Genomic DNA, 14,684 nt, shown 5'->3' with positions numbered 1-14,684 from the left:
TTCTCTGCTTTTATCACCAACTGTGCACGGTCTAATAACGAGCTACAAATCGGAATTGATGATGACTCACCGCTAATGCCTCTGCATGTTGTTTAGCTCCACCGAGGGCCTCCTGTCTTCTTCTCTCCTCGCTGCTACACAATGTGTCCATCTCGGTCCTGTTGTGTGGATGGCCCAAAGATGGTCGCAGTTGAGATTGATGTAAATTCTGCAAAATGTGCAAGCAAATGAACACCACTCATCACGGAAACATGTTTGCAAAGGAAACAACAACAACAACAAACAGAGGGAAGATGACCACGTATAAAGTTTAGTCTAATTCTACATGTTTACAACTTGTGTAGCAAGTATAACAGTTTGCCTTGTGTCTTTTTCTTGGGAGATTTCTATGATAAGCTGAGGGGAGGGGAGCGGAGCTGCCAAGAGCGAGACAATCAAAGCCAGCAGCTGTTGCGAGGTACGCTCTCGGCGATCCAGTAAATTCATTGCGATAGCTGCGAACAATTCTTATCCTACTTCACCTTTCTCCTCTCTAGTTCTTGAACTCTGACTTCATAGTCTTCCTCTAATGTTTTCCTCTCTTTCTCCAAGTCCCTGACCTGATCAGTGACAATTATCTGCACCACTAGGGGTGGGAGGTGAACTAAAATTACTGAAAACTTCTGCATCTGGGTGCGAAGTTCTGTAAAAATTAATGTTAATTGATTAATTAATGAATTGATTAATTGGCTAAACATATCTTAGAAAAAATATCGACAACTGGCTCCAAAATCTTTCACGTGGCCAATTAAGTTGAGACATGACCAGTACAATTTAGAAATGGATTACGGTTTGGGAATGGTTTTCAATCAGAAGCTTAACGTCGAAGAAACTCTTGACCGTAAGCTGATACTTAGCTGAGACGTCTCTCTTTACACTCAGTTTCTCTCACCTTGAATACATGAGTTGTGATATTCCTCAGCCTGAGTCTTATAGGAAGTCAACCGTTGAACCAATGCTTCGGCGCACAGATCAAAATTCTCATGAATGGCCTGGGGCCGAGTTGGAGTCCGCTGGCCTTTCTGGCGATAATACATCTTATGAAGCAAAATAGCAGCGAATGTGAGTGGAAAAATTAGCGAATGTTAAATGTAAAAGATTCGAGTAAATGTGCCAGAATAAAACTCGGAAATACCTCAGAAGTAGCCAATAAACCCTCCAGGCCTTCCCTCAATGTGTTTCTGATACGAGCCATTAAGTACCTGGGACAAGAAAAATCACACTCGTAAATACACCTCATCAGGGTAAGGAACCAGTGCATTGTTCTTATGAATGATTTTCTACGATTATCAAAACTACTTTTACATTGTTGGTAGCTGTAGAAAAGCATAGACTTGAGCTTTTTTCAACGCCCAAGTTTACACAGGTAAAACGAGGACAAACAAGCTGGGCCCTGGTCGAGGAAGTTTGGGCCCTATCCACGTCATTACGTGCGATCTCTCTCCACCCAGGAGTATACATAGATAACAGCGAACTATGTGAAAAACCGGACAATACGCTGGTGGTGACTTGCGATGAAGTTGCATCTTACCCAGGGGTAGGGGGGGGGGAGTAGCAATTCTCCTGGTGGATTAATACTCCGAAAACCGCGAGAAGCTCTAGAGATAGGGGTAACTTGGAGCTACCCGGCTCGTGCGGTTATACTTTTGACGTCATACCAAACTAGTTCCTTATTACAGACACCAAATAGAGCATTGAATAAATTATGACAAAAAAACCACGCGAGAAGAGCGCTGATAAATCGCCAATGAAATATACATCAGCTACTGTGTAAAGGAAATTTCGGGCTGACTGAGCAAACTTTACAAGCGAATGACTTTTATACCTTCCCTCTTCCATCTTGTCACCAAACACCAGGTATTTCTTGTCGTATCTGGGTCCCTGAGGATCCCGTCTGGACGCACTTACTTTTCGACTGCTCACAAATAAATAAATGGGTAATTAATGTTAGATAATTTGAAATTTGACTTACAAGAAGTAATAGTTTACTGTGATAACCCCCTTCTACAAAGAACCACACAATTCCAAGGCTCCTTCTCTCTTTTTTTTTTTCTTTTTTTTTTTCATAGAAAAGAGTCCTCTTCCTGAACACGGCCTTACCTTTTTGAAACTGCTCTTGCGAATTCCTTCAGAATAAGACAATCATTATCATTTTGTCTATCGCACATATATTATTATTATATATTATTATATATTATTATTATATATTGTTATATATTATTATATATTATTATATATTATTATTATATATTATTATATATTATTATTATATATTATTATATATTATTATTATATATTATTATTATATATTATTATATATTATTATTATATATTATTATATATTATTATTATATATTATTATTATATATCATTATATATTATTATTAGATATTATTATATATTATTATTATATATTATTATATATTATTATTATATATTATTGTAATGCAACATGTCATTGTACATTTATATATTTTATCACTGAAAGAGTGTAATGGTAAAGTAGTAATGGTACTCCATTTGAACCAGCTAATGCTAAACTCCATACATCTGGTTGAAATATTTGTTCGGATCACTAATGCGAAGGCATCGTTCGCTTTTTTATTTGACACCAGCAAATAAAACTTTCGAAAGACGTTTCGACTTTCTTTGTCTTAGGCCTAGTTTATACGTCGCGCTACAGTCGAATTTAATTCAGACGAATTTAATTCAAGGTCCCACAAGCAATTGAATTCGACGATAGCGCGACGTCTGAACGAATTAAATTCGTCTGGTAAATTAAATTCGTCCTTGACGTTTTATCCGTCTTGGTAAGACGGATAAAATATCGGTAGCGCGTCTTCAATTTTAACGTCGCACTAGCGCCGCGTTGAAAGAAATGCATACATTTTCTTAATGTATTTCAATTTATTTTGGCGAGCCCGCAGCAACCCAAGGCACTGCATTTGGGAAGAGAATTAAATTCGATCCTATTGATTTCGACGCATAAAACCACGCCACGGTTTTCGTCAACGGAACGACGAATTTAATGGAATTAAATTCGTCTGAGTTAAATTCGACAGTAGCGCGACGTATAAACTAGGCCTTAGAGGTTCATTCGCAATTTTAATTCGCATTCCATCTTAAGAAAGTTACCATGGGTGTTAACCAAAATCATTTGCATCATTACTCATCTCATTCATTCTGCAGAATGTCTCTTTTTTTTCTTTTAGCGCGAAGTGGTGTTTTTTCCTCTCGTCCATACTGTCGGTATATGGTAATGTAGACGAACCTAAGCAGCAGAATACCGCTGATCTAGGGTTTTTGAAAGCCACACTTCATTTTCTTTGAAAAATTACATCAGCATACAACAAAGTAAGATACAGAACCTGAAGAAATAGGAAATTTTGATTTTTCTCACCTAATGGTCCTCTGTCTTGACTGTTTATCCTGATCTGAAAGCTTGTGGCTAAGCTAGAGACAATCATTGATCAAAAGTCAGCATTAATCCACTACTCTTTCACAAAAATGTCCATGCTCTGTTCTTGACATAATCCACATGGATTGTAGTTATGGAAGAAACACGTATCCATACACTCACTCGCCAGCCATGCACTGTGACATAGTTCTTATCTTTTCACTACTTGTCATCAAAAAAGCTAGTCAAAAGAAAGGTTAGAGCTGGTTTTATTTCAAAATAACAACATGGTCTGGCTATATAGGCAGTTAAGAACGCTCACTAAGGAATAAAACTGACTGTAAAAAAGTGTAAGAAAATGAGCAAAACTCAAATATATGTACCCATTGATCAAATAGCAGACATAATAGCCTGGTACCCATTGATCAAATAGCAGACATAATAGCCTGGTACCCATCGATCAAATAGCAGACATAATAGCCTGGTACCCATTGATCAAATAGCAGACATAATAGCCTGGTACCTATTGATCAAATAGCAGGCATAATAGCCTGGTACCCATTGATCAAATAGCAGACATAATAGCCTGGTTTTAATACATAAAAAGTGCATTACAGTACCTCTCCTGGGACTGTTTTTGGTCTCCCAGCGCTATCTGTGGCCCTCGCTACCCTCGAAAGCGATGCTGAAAGTATAGAAAAATTTAATTAAAACCTCAATTAGAAACCTTTTTAAGTCATTATATCATCAACATTACTAAATGATCGTGTTAAGAGTTACTTACGAGAACTATTAGGTTTGGCCCCGTCACCATTTTGTGTTTCAGTGGATTCGTTCGTCTCGGTGTTCTCTGTTACTGTTTTCTGGGAAATCTTTTGCTTGGTTTTCTTTGACCTGATGTAGGCAAGAATAACTCTAACTTTTTTCATCAGTGTTTTAAGATGAACATCCGAATGTTAATTATTTTAAATAGGAAAATCAATCAGCGCTGGATTGGTTAAGTATAACTGCCTAAGTGATTATGAAGATAATAATAATAATAATAATAATAATAATAATAATAATAATAATAATAATAATAATAATAAAAATAATAATAATTACAAATAGGGGGGGAAAGAATGAGGAAAAAACCTTGAACTACGGACCGCTTCGTTGGGAATTAAAGCGGAAGTACCAAGGATATGAAGTGAAACAATATAATATCATAATGAATAAAGGCTGATAGTTTCGAAAGAAACTGTTTGGGGCTGCGTCGGTGGGGGTAACGAAATAATTTGGATATATCAACAAAGTTGAAATGGTAAATTGGCCACCGTAACGATTACGAAAGCTGACGTTTCGAGCGTTAGCCCTTCGTCGGAGCGAATAGAGGTATTGTGGGTTGTGTGTGCTTTTAAAGGCAGAAAATGGAGCTACGTTATTCGGGTGGGAATATGGCAACGAGAAAAACACGAATAAATTAGTGGAATGAAAAGCGTTCGTTCATCCCTGTCGGATTTATACTGCCGGTTTGAAAGATGAGCTTTTGTTCAAGAGTTTTACGGCTTTCCGTGCTACCTAAGATAGTGCTTGTTTCTGGATCGTTTTGAAGTAACCGTTTCGCAGCCTCCGCTCATTTCATTCAAACGCGACAAAAACATAGGCAATTTTTTGGTCAGAAGTTCTTTTCAGACTAATGACCAACCAAATAATTTGGATATATCAACAAAGTTGAAGTGGTAAATTGGCCACCGTAACGATTACAAAAGCTGACGTTTCGAGTAGTCACTTTTAAATGCGCTCGTGCACGATGCAAAACGTGTCCTTTCATTCACAACACTGATAAAATATCGGGACCCAAACGATCCATTAAGATCACCGATCGCTTCACGTGCACCTCCGCCAATGTAATCTATTGCAGAACTTGCACTTATTGCAAAAAGATATACATCGGCGAAACAGGCACAAGACTAGGCGACCGATTCCCAGAACACCTTCGAGACGTGGAAAGGAATGACAAGGACACATCGAAACCAGTCGCTAAACATTTTAATTTATCTAATCATTCTAAGCAACATATGGCAATCTGCGGTCTTTCCTTACAAAAGCTCATCTTTCAAACCGGCAGTCTAAATCCCACAGGGATCAACGAACGCTTTTCATTCCACTAATTTATTCGTGTTTTTCTCGTTGCTATGTTCCCACCATTAACGTAGCTCCATTTTCTGCCTTTAAAAGCACACACAACCCACAATTCCTCTATTCGCTCCGACGAAGGGCTAACGCTCGAAACGTCAGCTTTTGTAATCGTTACGGTGGCCAATTTACCATTTCAACTTTGTTGATATATCCAAATTAATATCATAATGGACGCATTAGGGGGATGGTGTCGTGACTTAGAAGCCGAATTGAAGGAGTTGGCCGGAAACAAGAGTAAGGGAGTTCTTCAAAATAGGCAGAAGGCTGTGATCTCGGGAACACTAAATATCTCTCGGACATTTAAAGTTGTAACATGAACAATGAACATCGCTTTCTATTTAACTCTTTGCCTTCAAAAATTCTGTGGATTATTAGAAACTTAGGAAGTGATCGTCACTGATTAACTCTTTCATAGCCGAAATAAGTAATACGTTTTTAACGATTTTATAACGACTATTTTAGATTCGGATACCCGAAATACCTATTCTTTTTATTTCTCGAGGGTTTTTTTTTTCACCATAGTTAACGGGCTACGCTCATGCGCCCCGTCATACTATTCTTATTGTATACAGCATACAAAAGTTCTAAACTGCATAATAATAATAATAATAATAATAATAATAATAATAATAATAATAATAATAATAATAATGACTTCACTTAAACACGATAAATATTTAAAACCAGAGACTTGTGGGGTCGTGTTACGCGCACTCTGATTGGTCGATGATTGTGTCCTTGTAATCCTCCCGCGTAATATCAGCATAGTACTGACGCACGGATATTCAACAATACGCCTTCCCCCTCTCTAACAATCTCTACATCGTAAAGACTCCATATACGAAAAAAAATACAGGTTTTCTGAAAATCATCTCAGCAATGGTACAAATAAGTTTAAATACGAGTTCAACAGAAAAATATCTCCCAAGAAACAGAGAAAGAACGAGATTACAAAACAGAGGCAAAAGCAAAACATTTTAGCTTTTATCTTTTTCATGAAGACATCCAATTTAAGGGGGTTAGAATTGAAACCTTTAAAAGTTACACAATTAGGTAAATCGTGACTACCTCCAACAAGAAAGAAAGAGAGCGGAGAAAAATAAGTAGAAAAGTTCTCAAAAGAATGTTAGTACGGATTTCAGACATACTTTGGAGAAACCTTTCCTTCAGAAAGTGTAGGTGACAAAGGACTCTCAATAAAGTGACGAAAATTCTCAGGAGAAGGAAAGTTGTACACACGACGCCACGACAAGATTGTCTTTGCTACAACAGGGCTCCGGGCCACGTTTAACAGTTCATCCTCACTGGAGTCTGAATACAGATCTTCAAGTTTTTCCTCCGCGATAACATCGACAGAAGTACTGTGAAGAAGGTTAAAGGATTGAAAGAACATGAAACAAAGAGAAAGAATAAAAGATGGCAAAACACAAAAGGAGATACAGAGATTTCTGCTGCTGAGAACACTTGCAAAGGGTTACATGCGACATAACTGAGATAATGTATCAAAACCCCGACGACTTTAGAGTACGACATTCAAACTTGAACTTCATATCATGCGAAAGAAAGAGACTACGCCAGCTTCCGTGAAAAGCAAGAGAAAGAAGGAGGTAGAGAAGGGAAATAAAACTGTTCCATAAATGCTCCATGAAAAGAAGGCTTCCTCTTGAAGCCGTTTAATTAAAGCAAGGTTACAGATCACTCGAAGGCTGAAGACCCCGCGCTTAAAACTTAGAACAAAACCACAATCAGCCCAAGCACCACACACCGGACACAAAGCAAGTGCAGAAATCAACATTATAAAAATTGATTATAGAAGTAAGATTTTACAGAACGAAAAACGCATATAGATTTCCATTAATTGACGATGTTTGGGCATGAAAGATCGCATAAATTAACATAGAGGATTACTGACTACAAGTGTCCCAAGAAGCCTCTCCTGTCAAGCCACTCTAATATATATGCCTTCGCTATCGCTGATTAGATTTATTGATTGATTGAGTCTAAATTTTCCCGACGTTTAAAAAGTCTAGGGTATCCGAAAGAAGTAATTTATAGACCTCTAAAGCACACATTTTCAAGAAAACACAATATTAGGAGAATATCTATTTTTGACAAATGTCAACTAACTTGAGTTTTCCCTTTGATCCTTTGTCTTCCTTCCTCTCTTCTTCTTTTTTATCCTCTTTTCTCTTAAGGCCGGCCTGCAGAATCGCCAAACTAGGCGTGGCGGGGTTTAGAAGACAATTCAAGTACAATGACCTCTCATGGAATGTTTGGAGGATTGGGATCAAGCTGCTTTGTACATCACGGGCTGTCACTTGCTGTGGAGGAAAACAGTAAAAAAAAAAATCAGTTCATGAAGAATAAAATGTTCAATATCCTTCGTACGCTCACAATCAACACTATAATTGTCAAGAGAAAAATTGCGCACTATTCATATTCATAAAGTAAACATTTCAACGGCCCCTACCAAGGAAAACTTGTTGAGTATAACTTATATCAGATTAAAAACACGTAAGCGATTGCCGATACTTTTGTCCGAAGCAGTAATGTCCAAAATCAGACATTAATGTCAAAAATTAGACGATAGCGTCCCATATCATGCACCAGTGTCCAAAATCAGACACTAGTATCCAAAATAAGACAGCAGTCAAAGATAGGACATTAGTGGACAATAGTATCAAAATCTAAAATAGGACACTGGTGTCTACCATCCAGACTCAGACACTAGTGCCCATAATCGGACACAGATTTCAGAACTCCACAAAATGCTTAGTGGTACGCCGTTCACATTTTTAATATCTACACTGTCTTGAAAGCAGATGGACTGAAAAGTTAAAATATCGATTCATCTCTATGGAAACTAAGAACCTTATTTTCGCGGCTGTTAAGCTTATACAAGTGTAAGTCACTTCCATTTTACATCGTCAAAGAAATCTTCTGGATTTATTGGCATTTCGCTTTCACCGACCGCGACGTTTAAGTGGTGTAGGATTCGATATATTTTTTCAAAAAATGTACTCCAGGCTCCAGTTGTTCGAAAGGTGGGGAACACTATCCTCTGGGTAAATCTCTATCCGCTGGATTGCGTAGTAATTTTTGTTCACACTTATCCGCTAGATAGCGATTTAACCCTTGGATAGAGTTGTCCACCCTTTGAACAACGAAGGCCAAGTTTGTTTTCGGAGAGATCAGTTATTACCATAACTTATCCAGGACCTCCCCAATTAAGACCACGGCTTTAATCTTCATCCCTGTAACCTTTCCAAATCCTCTTTGTAATCGGCTTTGATTGTTAACCCTTTAAACCCTAACATCAGTATACATATTCTCCTTACTGTTCTCATATATTTCCTAAGGTTGTAATAAGCAGAATTTGTTTAACAGTCTAGAGCTTCTTCAGTTGTCGATCATTTCCTCTTATGAAGCAAAACTGCCCAAACCTCTAATAATATATTTTGGCAAAAAAATGCATCCTTGCTTCTGATCGGTCGGCTGATAAACCGCAGCTTGTTTTCAGACAATAAAAATAAATATAGACGCTTCTGTGTTATACTCTTTTGACTGAGCAGACGAATCTATTTCTCCGAGCAGCGCCAATATCAAGCAAGTAACACGACTGATACTAGACCTGAGACTGGAAACTTGACACTGAGCGGGACTAAAACCAATACACTTTCATTAAGATACTCACCTCTTTGTCAAGATTTGGCTTTTCAACTGCATCAATGTGGCGTTCAAAGGTGGACAAATAAATTGCGAGCTTTTTCGCTTGAGAATTACTAAATGCGACCTGAAACACAGGACAGGTATTTGAATACAGGACATTTAACTGTAGAGCGAAGTTGTGTCTATATGTAATGAAAAATTATTAAACAAGGGAGTTAACATCACTGTGTCCTTTTAGTCTGTAACTTACCTCACTTTTGACTTTGACTTGCGTGTTTGTGAGCCACCTTGTTACTTTTTCCATGAATGTTAAGTCAAACAAATGATTTTTAAATCTAAAGAGAAGAGCAAACATCAAACAAACATATAAAGAAGAAAATTGGAACTTTAAATGATCTTTATCTATCGGTAAAATGCCACTGCATAATTTCCCCTTTAACTTCACCAATGTAATCGCAGTGACTGAGCCCGAACAAAAAGAACGAGACAACAATTAGCACAAAGAAATGCTTTGGAATCTGAAGTTGGTCTCCCTATGCCATTTTCTTTTCAATTTTTTTTCCTTAGACTGAATTCATGACTAAATTTAAGATCCTTCTGTAATAATTCATTGCACATTATCACAGCGCATAATTTCATACTGAAAACGTGCAAGTAGACGTCACGATTACTTTAAAAGGTGTTGGTGCCAAGAAACGAGCACAGAAGCCCTTTAACTTCTTTCCAAGTTTACGTACTGGTGGGAAGATTTTGACAAATACCCCAGTAAAATGTGCACTTGAAGTAAGCGACCTACGGCTCAACATGAGGCGAGATTTGAGTCGACAATACCTAAAGTCCCAGCACCAACTACTTAATAATTCTACTATGGATTCTCAGAGATAATGGTTAGCCAGAAACACTAAAGTACGACACCGAAGATTTGGAAAACAAGAGATTCCGATTAGGACGTTCATAATTCAATGTACAACTGAAGTTCAATATCCGTCAATGAATTTGCAAATTCATTATCCATTTCTTACCTATCCTCCAGCTTGCCAGCATAGTCACATGCTGCCTCTAGTCTTTTTGACTCCATTCCTTCTAATTCAGCCATGAAGGATCCTTCAGACGAGTCGATCTTACTCGCCATACGCTCCTGAAATGGTAGTGCAATGGTAGTGAAGAGTCAGTGCGGCCAAAGACAGATAGAGCTCATTAAAAAGAAGACTGATGACAGGTGAGGTACTCACTAGTTTCTTTCTGTACTCATCTACTTCATCCGTCGAAAAATTTCCACCATCAGAGAATACCCTGAAGAAAACAACGAAACAAAAGTTATTAAGAGGGTAAGTTTCGAAAAAAAAGAAACTGTGGTACTGCGTCGGTGGGGAGTAATACATGAATATTTGGTTTTAGTATATACTAAAACAATGGATAGCGTTGAAGGAGCGTTCTGATTGGCTAGTCAAACTCCGAATATCCCTTGCTATTTACCTCCGAAAAACTCGGGAAAAATGGCGTCCCGGTTTGCGTCCGTGACAAGCGAAGAAATCTCTCAAATTAACGAAGGTGGTGTATATTATCTCACTGTTTTAGTATATACTAAAACAACTGTTCACCTCCACTTCGATGAATAGTTGTTAATTATCAACTAAGTTGATAATTTCAATTGAACACCATAGAGTTTTTAGACCTAACGTTTTGAGCTTTAGCCCTTTGTCAGAGCGACGTTAGTCCACTCAGGATGTTACGCTAAGTTAATTTGCTCTGTCGTGGTTCTCGTCAAAGTGTTGAACACCGAAAAAATGAGCGCGACCAGACGGAGGAGATAAACAAGGGTTTCAGACCTCTTATTTATAAAGAAGTAAGCTTACCGTTCATCGGGGTAAGTAAAACATGAGACTGTCCCTATTTTTACGGATTTGTCTGCTGGAGTAAAACGACACTGACTCATTCTAACTGTGTCTCCTTCCACTAAAGTTTCGACGTGGATTACAAGCAAGGACTTCATTACATGGTACTTAATCTCTAGCTGAGCTTTATCACAACGAGAACAGAAATCTTACTTGAAAGTCTTCCTGAATCTTGCATTTGAATTCCGTAGAGTGCTCAGCATATCGTCCAGATCGTGACGGAACTTTCTGAGGGAAGTTCTGATCACATCCATGTACTACCGACACAGTTCGAACAGAAATTAATGAACTTAATGTGTGAGTTTTCAGGATACAGATCTCTGATTCAAGGGCGGAAATACGAACGATAGAGAGCGGGTCAGGAATATTGGGGCTAACGGTTTTTTTTTTCTCGCGTCGTTTTTTATTGCTTCAAGTCTGGCAAAGATTGCAATTTACAACTACAGACGACTTGTGAATGACACCTGCCATGGAAACCTTGAAGAGTAGAATTTCGATTAAACTTTCAACTTTTTTCTGGACAATTGCCCTCATCAGTTAATCAACATTAGCGATAAAGAAGATCTTACTTGCTCAACCCGCCCAGTTACTTGATCTTGTATCACCAAGAGTCTGAGAAAAAAAAATTATTCTTTTAAAAGATTCATGATCGGCATTGAAACCTCCGACCTATGTATAAGGTGTATTTTTGTTACGGTTCTTGTTGCTGTGCTTGTTTTTAGTTAAGCCATATCTCATAAATCCACATACTTAAACATTTGCTTTAAGACATAAAAATCAATGTCGTAGAAGAAAAAGGATAAGGTACACCGCCGGCGCGGAGACAACTACGGCTGCAGGACAGCAATAATTATAAATCAGAATCACCAGGGATTTCCATCAATTCTTTGAAGTAAACGCAAATGTACATACTCATGAGTTTTAGTCGCGGATGTAAATGTTGCTTCGAGTTCTTGAACAGAATGTTTAAAAATGTCCGTCTGTAGGAAAAAGAAAGATATGAATTGGAGTTAGTTCGTGATTTTCATCAAGTAGGTTCAGTGACGATAATTAAAATGTATGAGGACCTTTTGAAAGCATGATGAATTGAAGTCGTAAGGAGAATTTTCACGTGTATCACTTCTGGGTTGTCGTTGGAGTACGTCTAGTGACAGCATAAATTCGTCCAGTGACCGTAAAGTACGTTTAGTGAAGCTCAAGTTCATCACTGACGATTAATTATGGCCGACGGTAAAGACGCTTAGTGACGGATACTAAATGACGTTTAGTGAAGCTCTAGAACGTCCACTGACGATTAATTATGACCGACGGTAAAGACGCTCAGTGACGTACGTACTGTGGCAGTCAAGAGGGTGCAGTGACAATTAAGAACTGATCTTACCTCTTTATCGTGTTCTTCTACCATCTGTTGGAACCTAGCTTTGAACTCGTTCAATGAGGTAGTAACTCCTCTACAATGACGTTCAACCCGCTCACGATGCATCACCAATTCCGCTGTAAGTGTGGAAAAACGAGATTTGACTCCTGTAAGCTTGCATGTTCATGTACAGGTACAGAGGTAGGAAGACGTGCGAAGGAACACTTGGCGAAGTGAAGCTCGTGCGCTTACCTCGAGAATCTGCAAGATGTTAAACCCTACCCAAAGAACCCCGTGTGAACTAAAGACACTCGCTTACGTTTCTACCACTGTCCGCCCTCGGTATAGGGAAAAACGTCGATACATTATAAGTCCAAAATGTTCACACTTTCTTCCGTGGTCATACACGGCAATAGCGGTGTGTCAGAAAGTGAGAGTCCACTATTTTAGGTAATTATCTAGTGTGCAAGCATTCTGGGGGGTCCGGCGGTTACAGTGCTGGACACCCAATCGAAATATCCGTATTTGAACCCCGGCCGAGTCAGTGTCGTGCTCTTTGGCAAGACACTTTTCTCTCACGATGCCCCTCTCCACCTAATTGTACAAAAGAGTACCGGCAAACCGTAAAAAGAACTGACGAAAAACTTGGCGGTAACCTTCGGCAACCTTTGCATTCCACTCATCCAGGGGCAATGGCAATTTTACTAGTGGCTTTATACGACGCAAAACAGGAGAAGGGTAAATGGGCCTTCTGACTGCTCCTTCACTAATTTGCTATCGAACATTTTATAAACCTCACTCATAAAGGGCAGGCATCAGCTACACTTCTGTACCAATCCCCCCTCCCCCCCCCCCCCTCCATGTTATCAGGAAAAGAAGGTCAACGTAGGCCAGCCTTTTCTGAAAATGGTCTATGACGCTGGGCAATCTTAAGCTTGTAAAAATCGTCGGCAGTAAGAATCGTTTGTAAAGTATTACGCTGCACTAACCTGCTCTAACATTATGCACATCCTGCTCAGCTCTGGATGCTCTCGGCTCATGAAGATGAAGTCGTAAATCTAACTCGCTGTTCAACTCCTCAATCTGCAAGGAAATTGCAAAAGTCAACATCGGGAACCTTTTATAACTATAGCAACTGAGTCCTGCTTGCGTCAGGCTTGTGCGCATTAGTTCTGTTTCACTGCGCTTTGTCTATAGAACTCGCTACACACCAATTAATCGCGACTTAATAATCGAGATTTCTTGCATCTCAGGTCGCGCTCGTGTAGGTACACTTTGATCTCTGATCGTTTCTCGGGATATCAACCTTTCTTCACCTTGGCCGATGACATGACTTTGCTTTTAAGTTTTAGAACGCTAAATCAAAATGTGCTCTAAGAGCGGACCAGACACATTCACATTCTTCTTTCACATTAAGATCTTTCGGCAGTCATGTTGGGTCTTAAAAGTAATCTGATGCGTTTGGTAACACATGCCCGGGATCAGAAATAGTTCTACGAAGGGGGACAAAAAAATCATGCCAGTTCACCAAAAAAGACACTAACTAGTCACCTCATGAAAGGATAAAAGTCGAGGAAGCTACGCCTATCTTTACGTTTCCGTACAGGAGTGTCTTTGATGTCCGCAACTGAAGATTTAGAAAAGGTTGCAGAGTTTGCTGACTGAACTACACACGTTTTCCTCACACAACACGCATCATTGGGTAATTAGAGAGAGGACGACAAAGAACCCCTGTGCAGATTTCACACCTTAACGACGGAACTACCGAAAATTCTTAAAACTGAAAGACTAATATCCATTCATTCTACTCACCTTAGCCGCTACAACACTATTTGCTCTGTCCACGGCTTGAATCTTCCATTCCTCCAAATGTTCCAAGAACTCCATTCTTATGCTGAAATGCAATAAAATAGAAAACTAGAACCTGCTATTTCCTCGCTTCAACTTAGCGCTACTCTCTGTATTTTTCATATGTCTGACCGTTACGAAAAGGGAACAAATTGGAAACGCACCCTTCTAATGTATCCAACCACATTCGTTTATGCATTCATTTTTTTTCTCTTCTACACGCCTAAGACCCCTTTTCGCCTTAACAGAAATTGCGCTAATTACGCGCCAATCAGAATACTACATTCAACTTATGAAC

At 38.8% G+C, this 14,684-nt stretch overlaps 1 protein-coding gene across 1 annotated transcript in view; it reads right to left on the bottom strand.

Moving 5' to 3' along the window:
- Positions 1 to 14,684, bottom strand: part of LOC111329275 (coiled-coil domain-containing protein 180) — a 34,130-nt gene that overhangs the window by 4,640 nt on the left and 14,806 nt on the right. Inside the window, exons 24-42 of the mRNA XM_088758725.1 lie at positions 14,351 to 14,432; positions 13,528 to 13,621; positions 12,563 to 12,675; positions 12,094 to 12,161; positions 11,751 to 11,793; positions 11,335 to 11,438; positions 10,519 to 10,579; positions 10,309 to 10,424; positions 9,537 to 9,621; positions 9,312 to 9,410; positions 7,745 to 7,938; positions 4,221 to 4,330; positions 4,057 to 4,121; positions 3,440 to 3,492; positions 1,865 to 1,954; positions 1,175 to 1,241; positions 932 to 1,076; positions 522 to 682; positions 71 to 208 (exon numbers count right to left, since the gene is read on the bottom strand). Of these exons, the coding sequence (XP_088614851.1) occupies positions 71 to 208; positions 522 to 682; positions 932 to 1,076; positions 1,175 to 1,241; positions 1,865 to 1,954; positions 3,440 to 3,492; positions 4,057 to 4,121; positions 4,221 to 4,330; positions 7,745 to 7,938; positions 9,312 to 9,410; positions 9,537 to 9,621; positions 10,309 to 10,424; positions 10,519 to 10,579; positions 11,335 to 11,438; positions 11,751 to 11,793; positions 12,094 to 12,161; positions 12,563 to 12,675; positions 13,528 to 13,621; positions 14,351 to 14,432 (1,888 nt within the window). The remainder of the gene's footprint in view (positions 1 to 70; positions 209 to 521; positions 683 to 931; positions 1,077 to 1,174; positions 1,242 to 1,864; positions 1,955 to 3,439; positions 3,493 to 4,056; positions 4,122 to 4,220; positions 4,331 to 7,744; positions 7,939 to 9,311; positions 9,411 to 9,536; positions 9,622 to 10,308; positions 10,425 to 10,518; positions 10,580 to 11,334; positions 11,439 to 11,750; positions 11,794 to 12,093; positions 12,162 to 12,562; positions 12,676 to 13,527; positions 13,622 to 14,350; positions 14,433 to 14,684) is intronic.

Source organism: Stylophora pistillata, chromosome 4 (genome assembly GCF_964205215.1).
Source record: "Stylophora pistillata chromosome 4, jaStyPist1.2, whole genome shotgun sequence".
Lineage (NCBI taxonomy): Eukaryota > Metazoa > Cnidaria > Anthozoa > Scleractinia > Pocilloporidae > Stylophora > Stylophora pistillata.
Note: the sequence above shows the minus strand (reverse complement) of the source record. Positions and strands in the feature narration are given on the sequence as shown.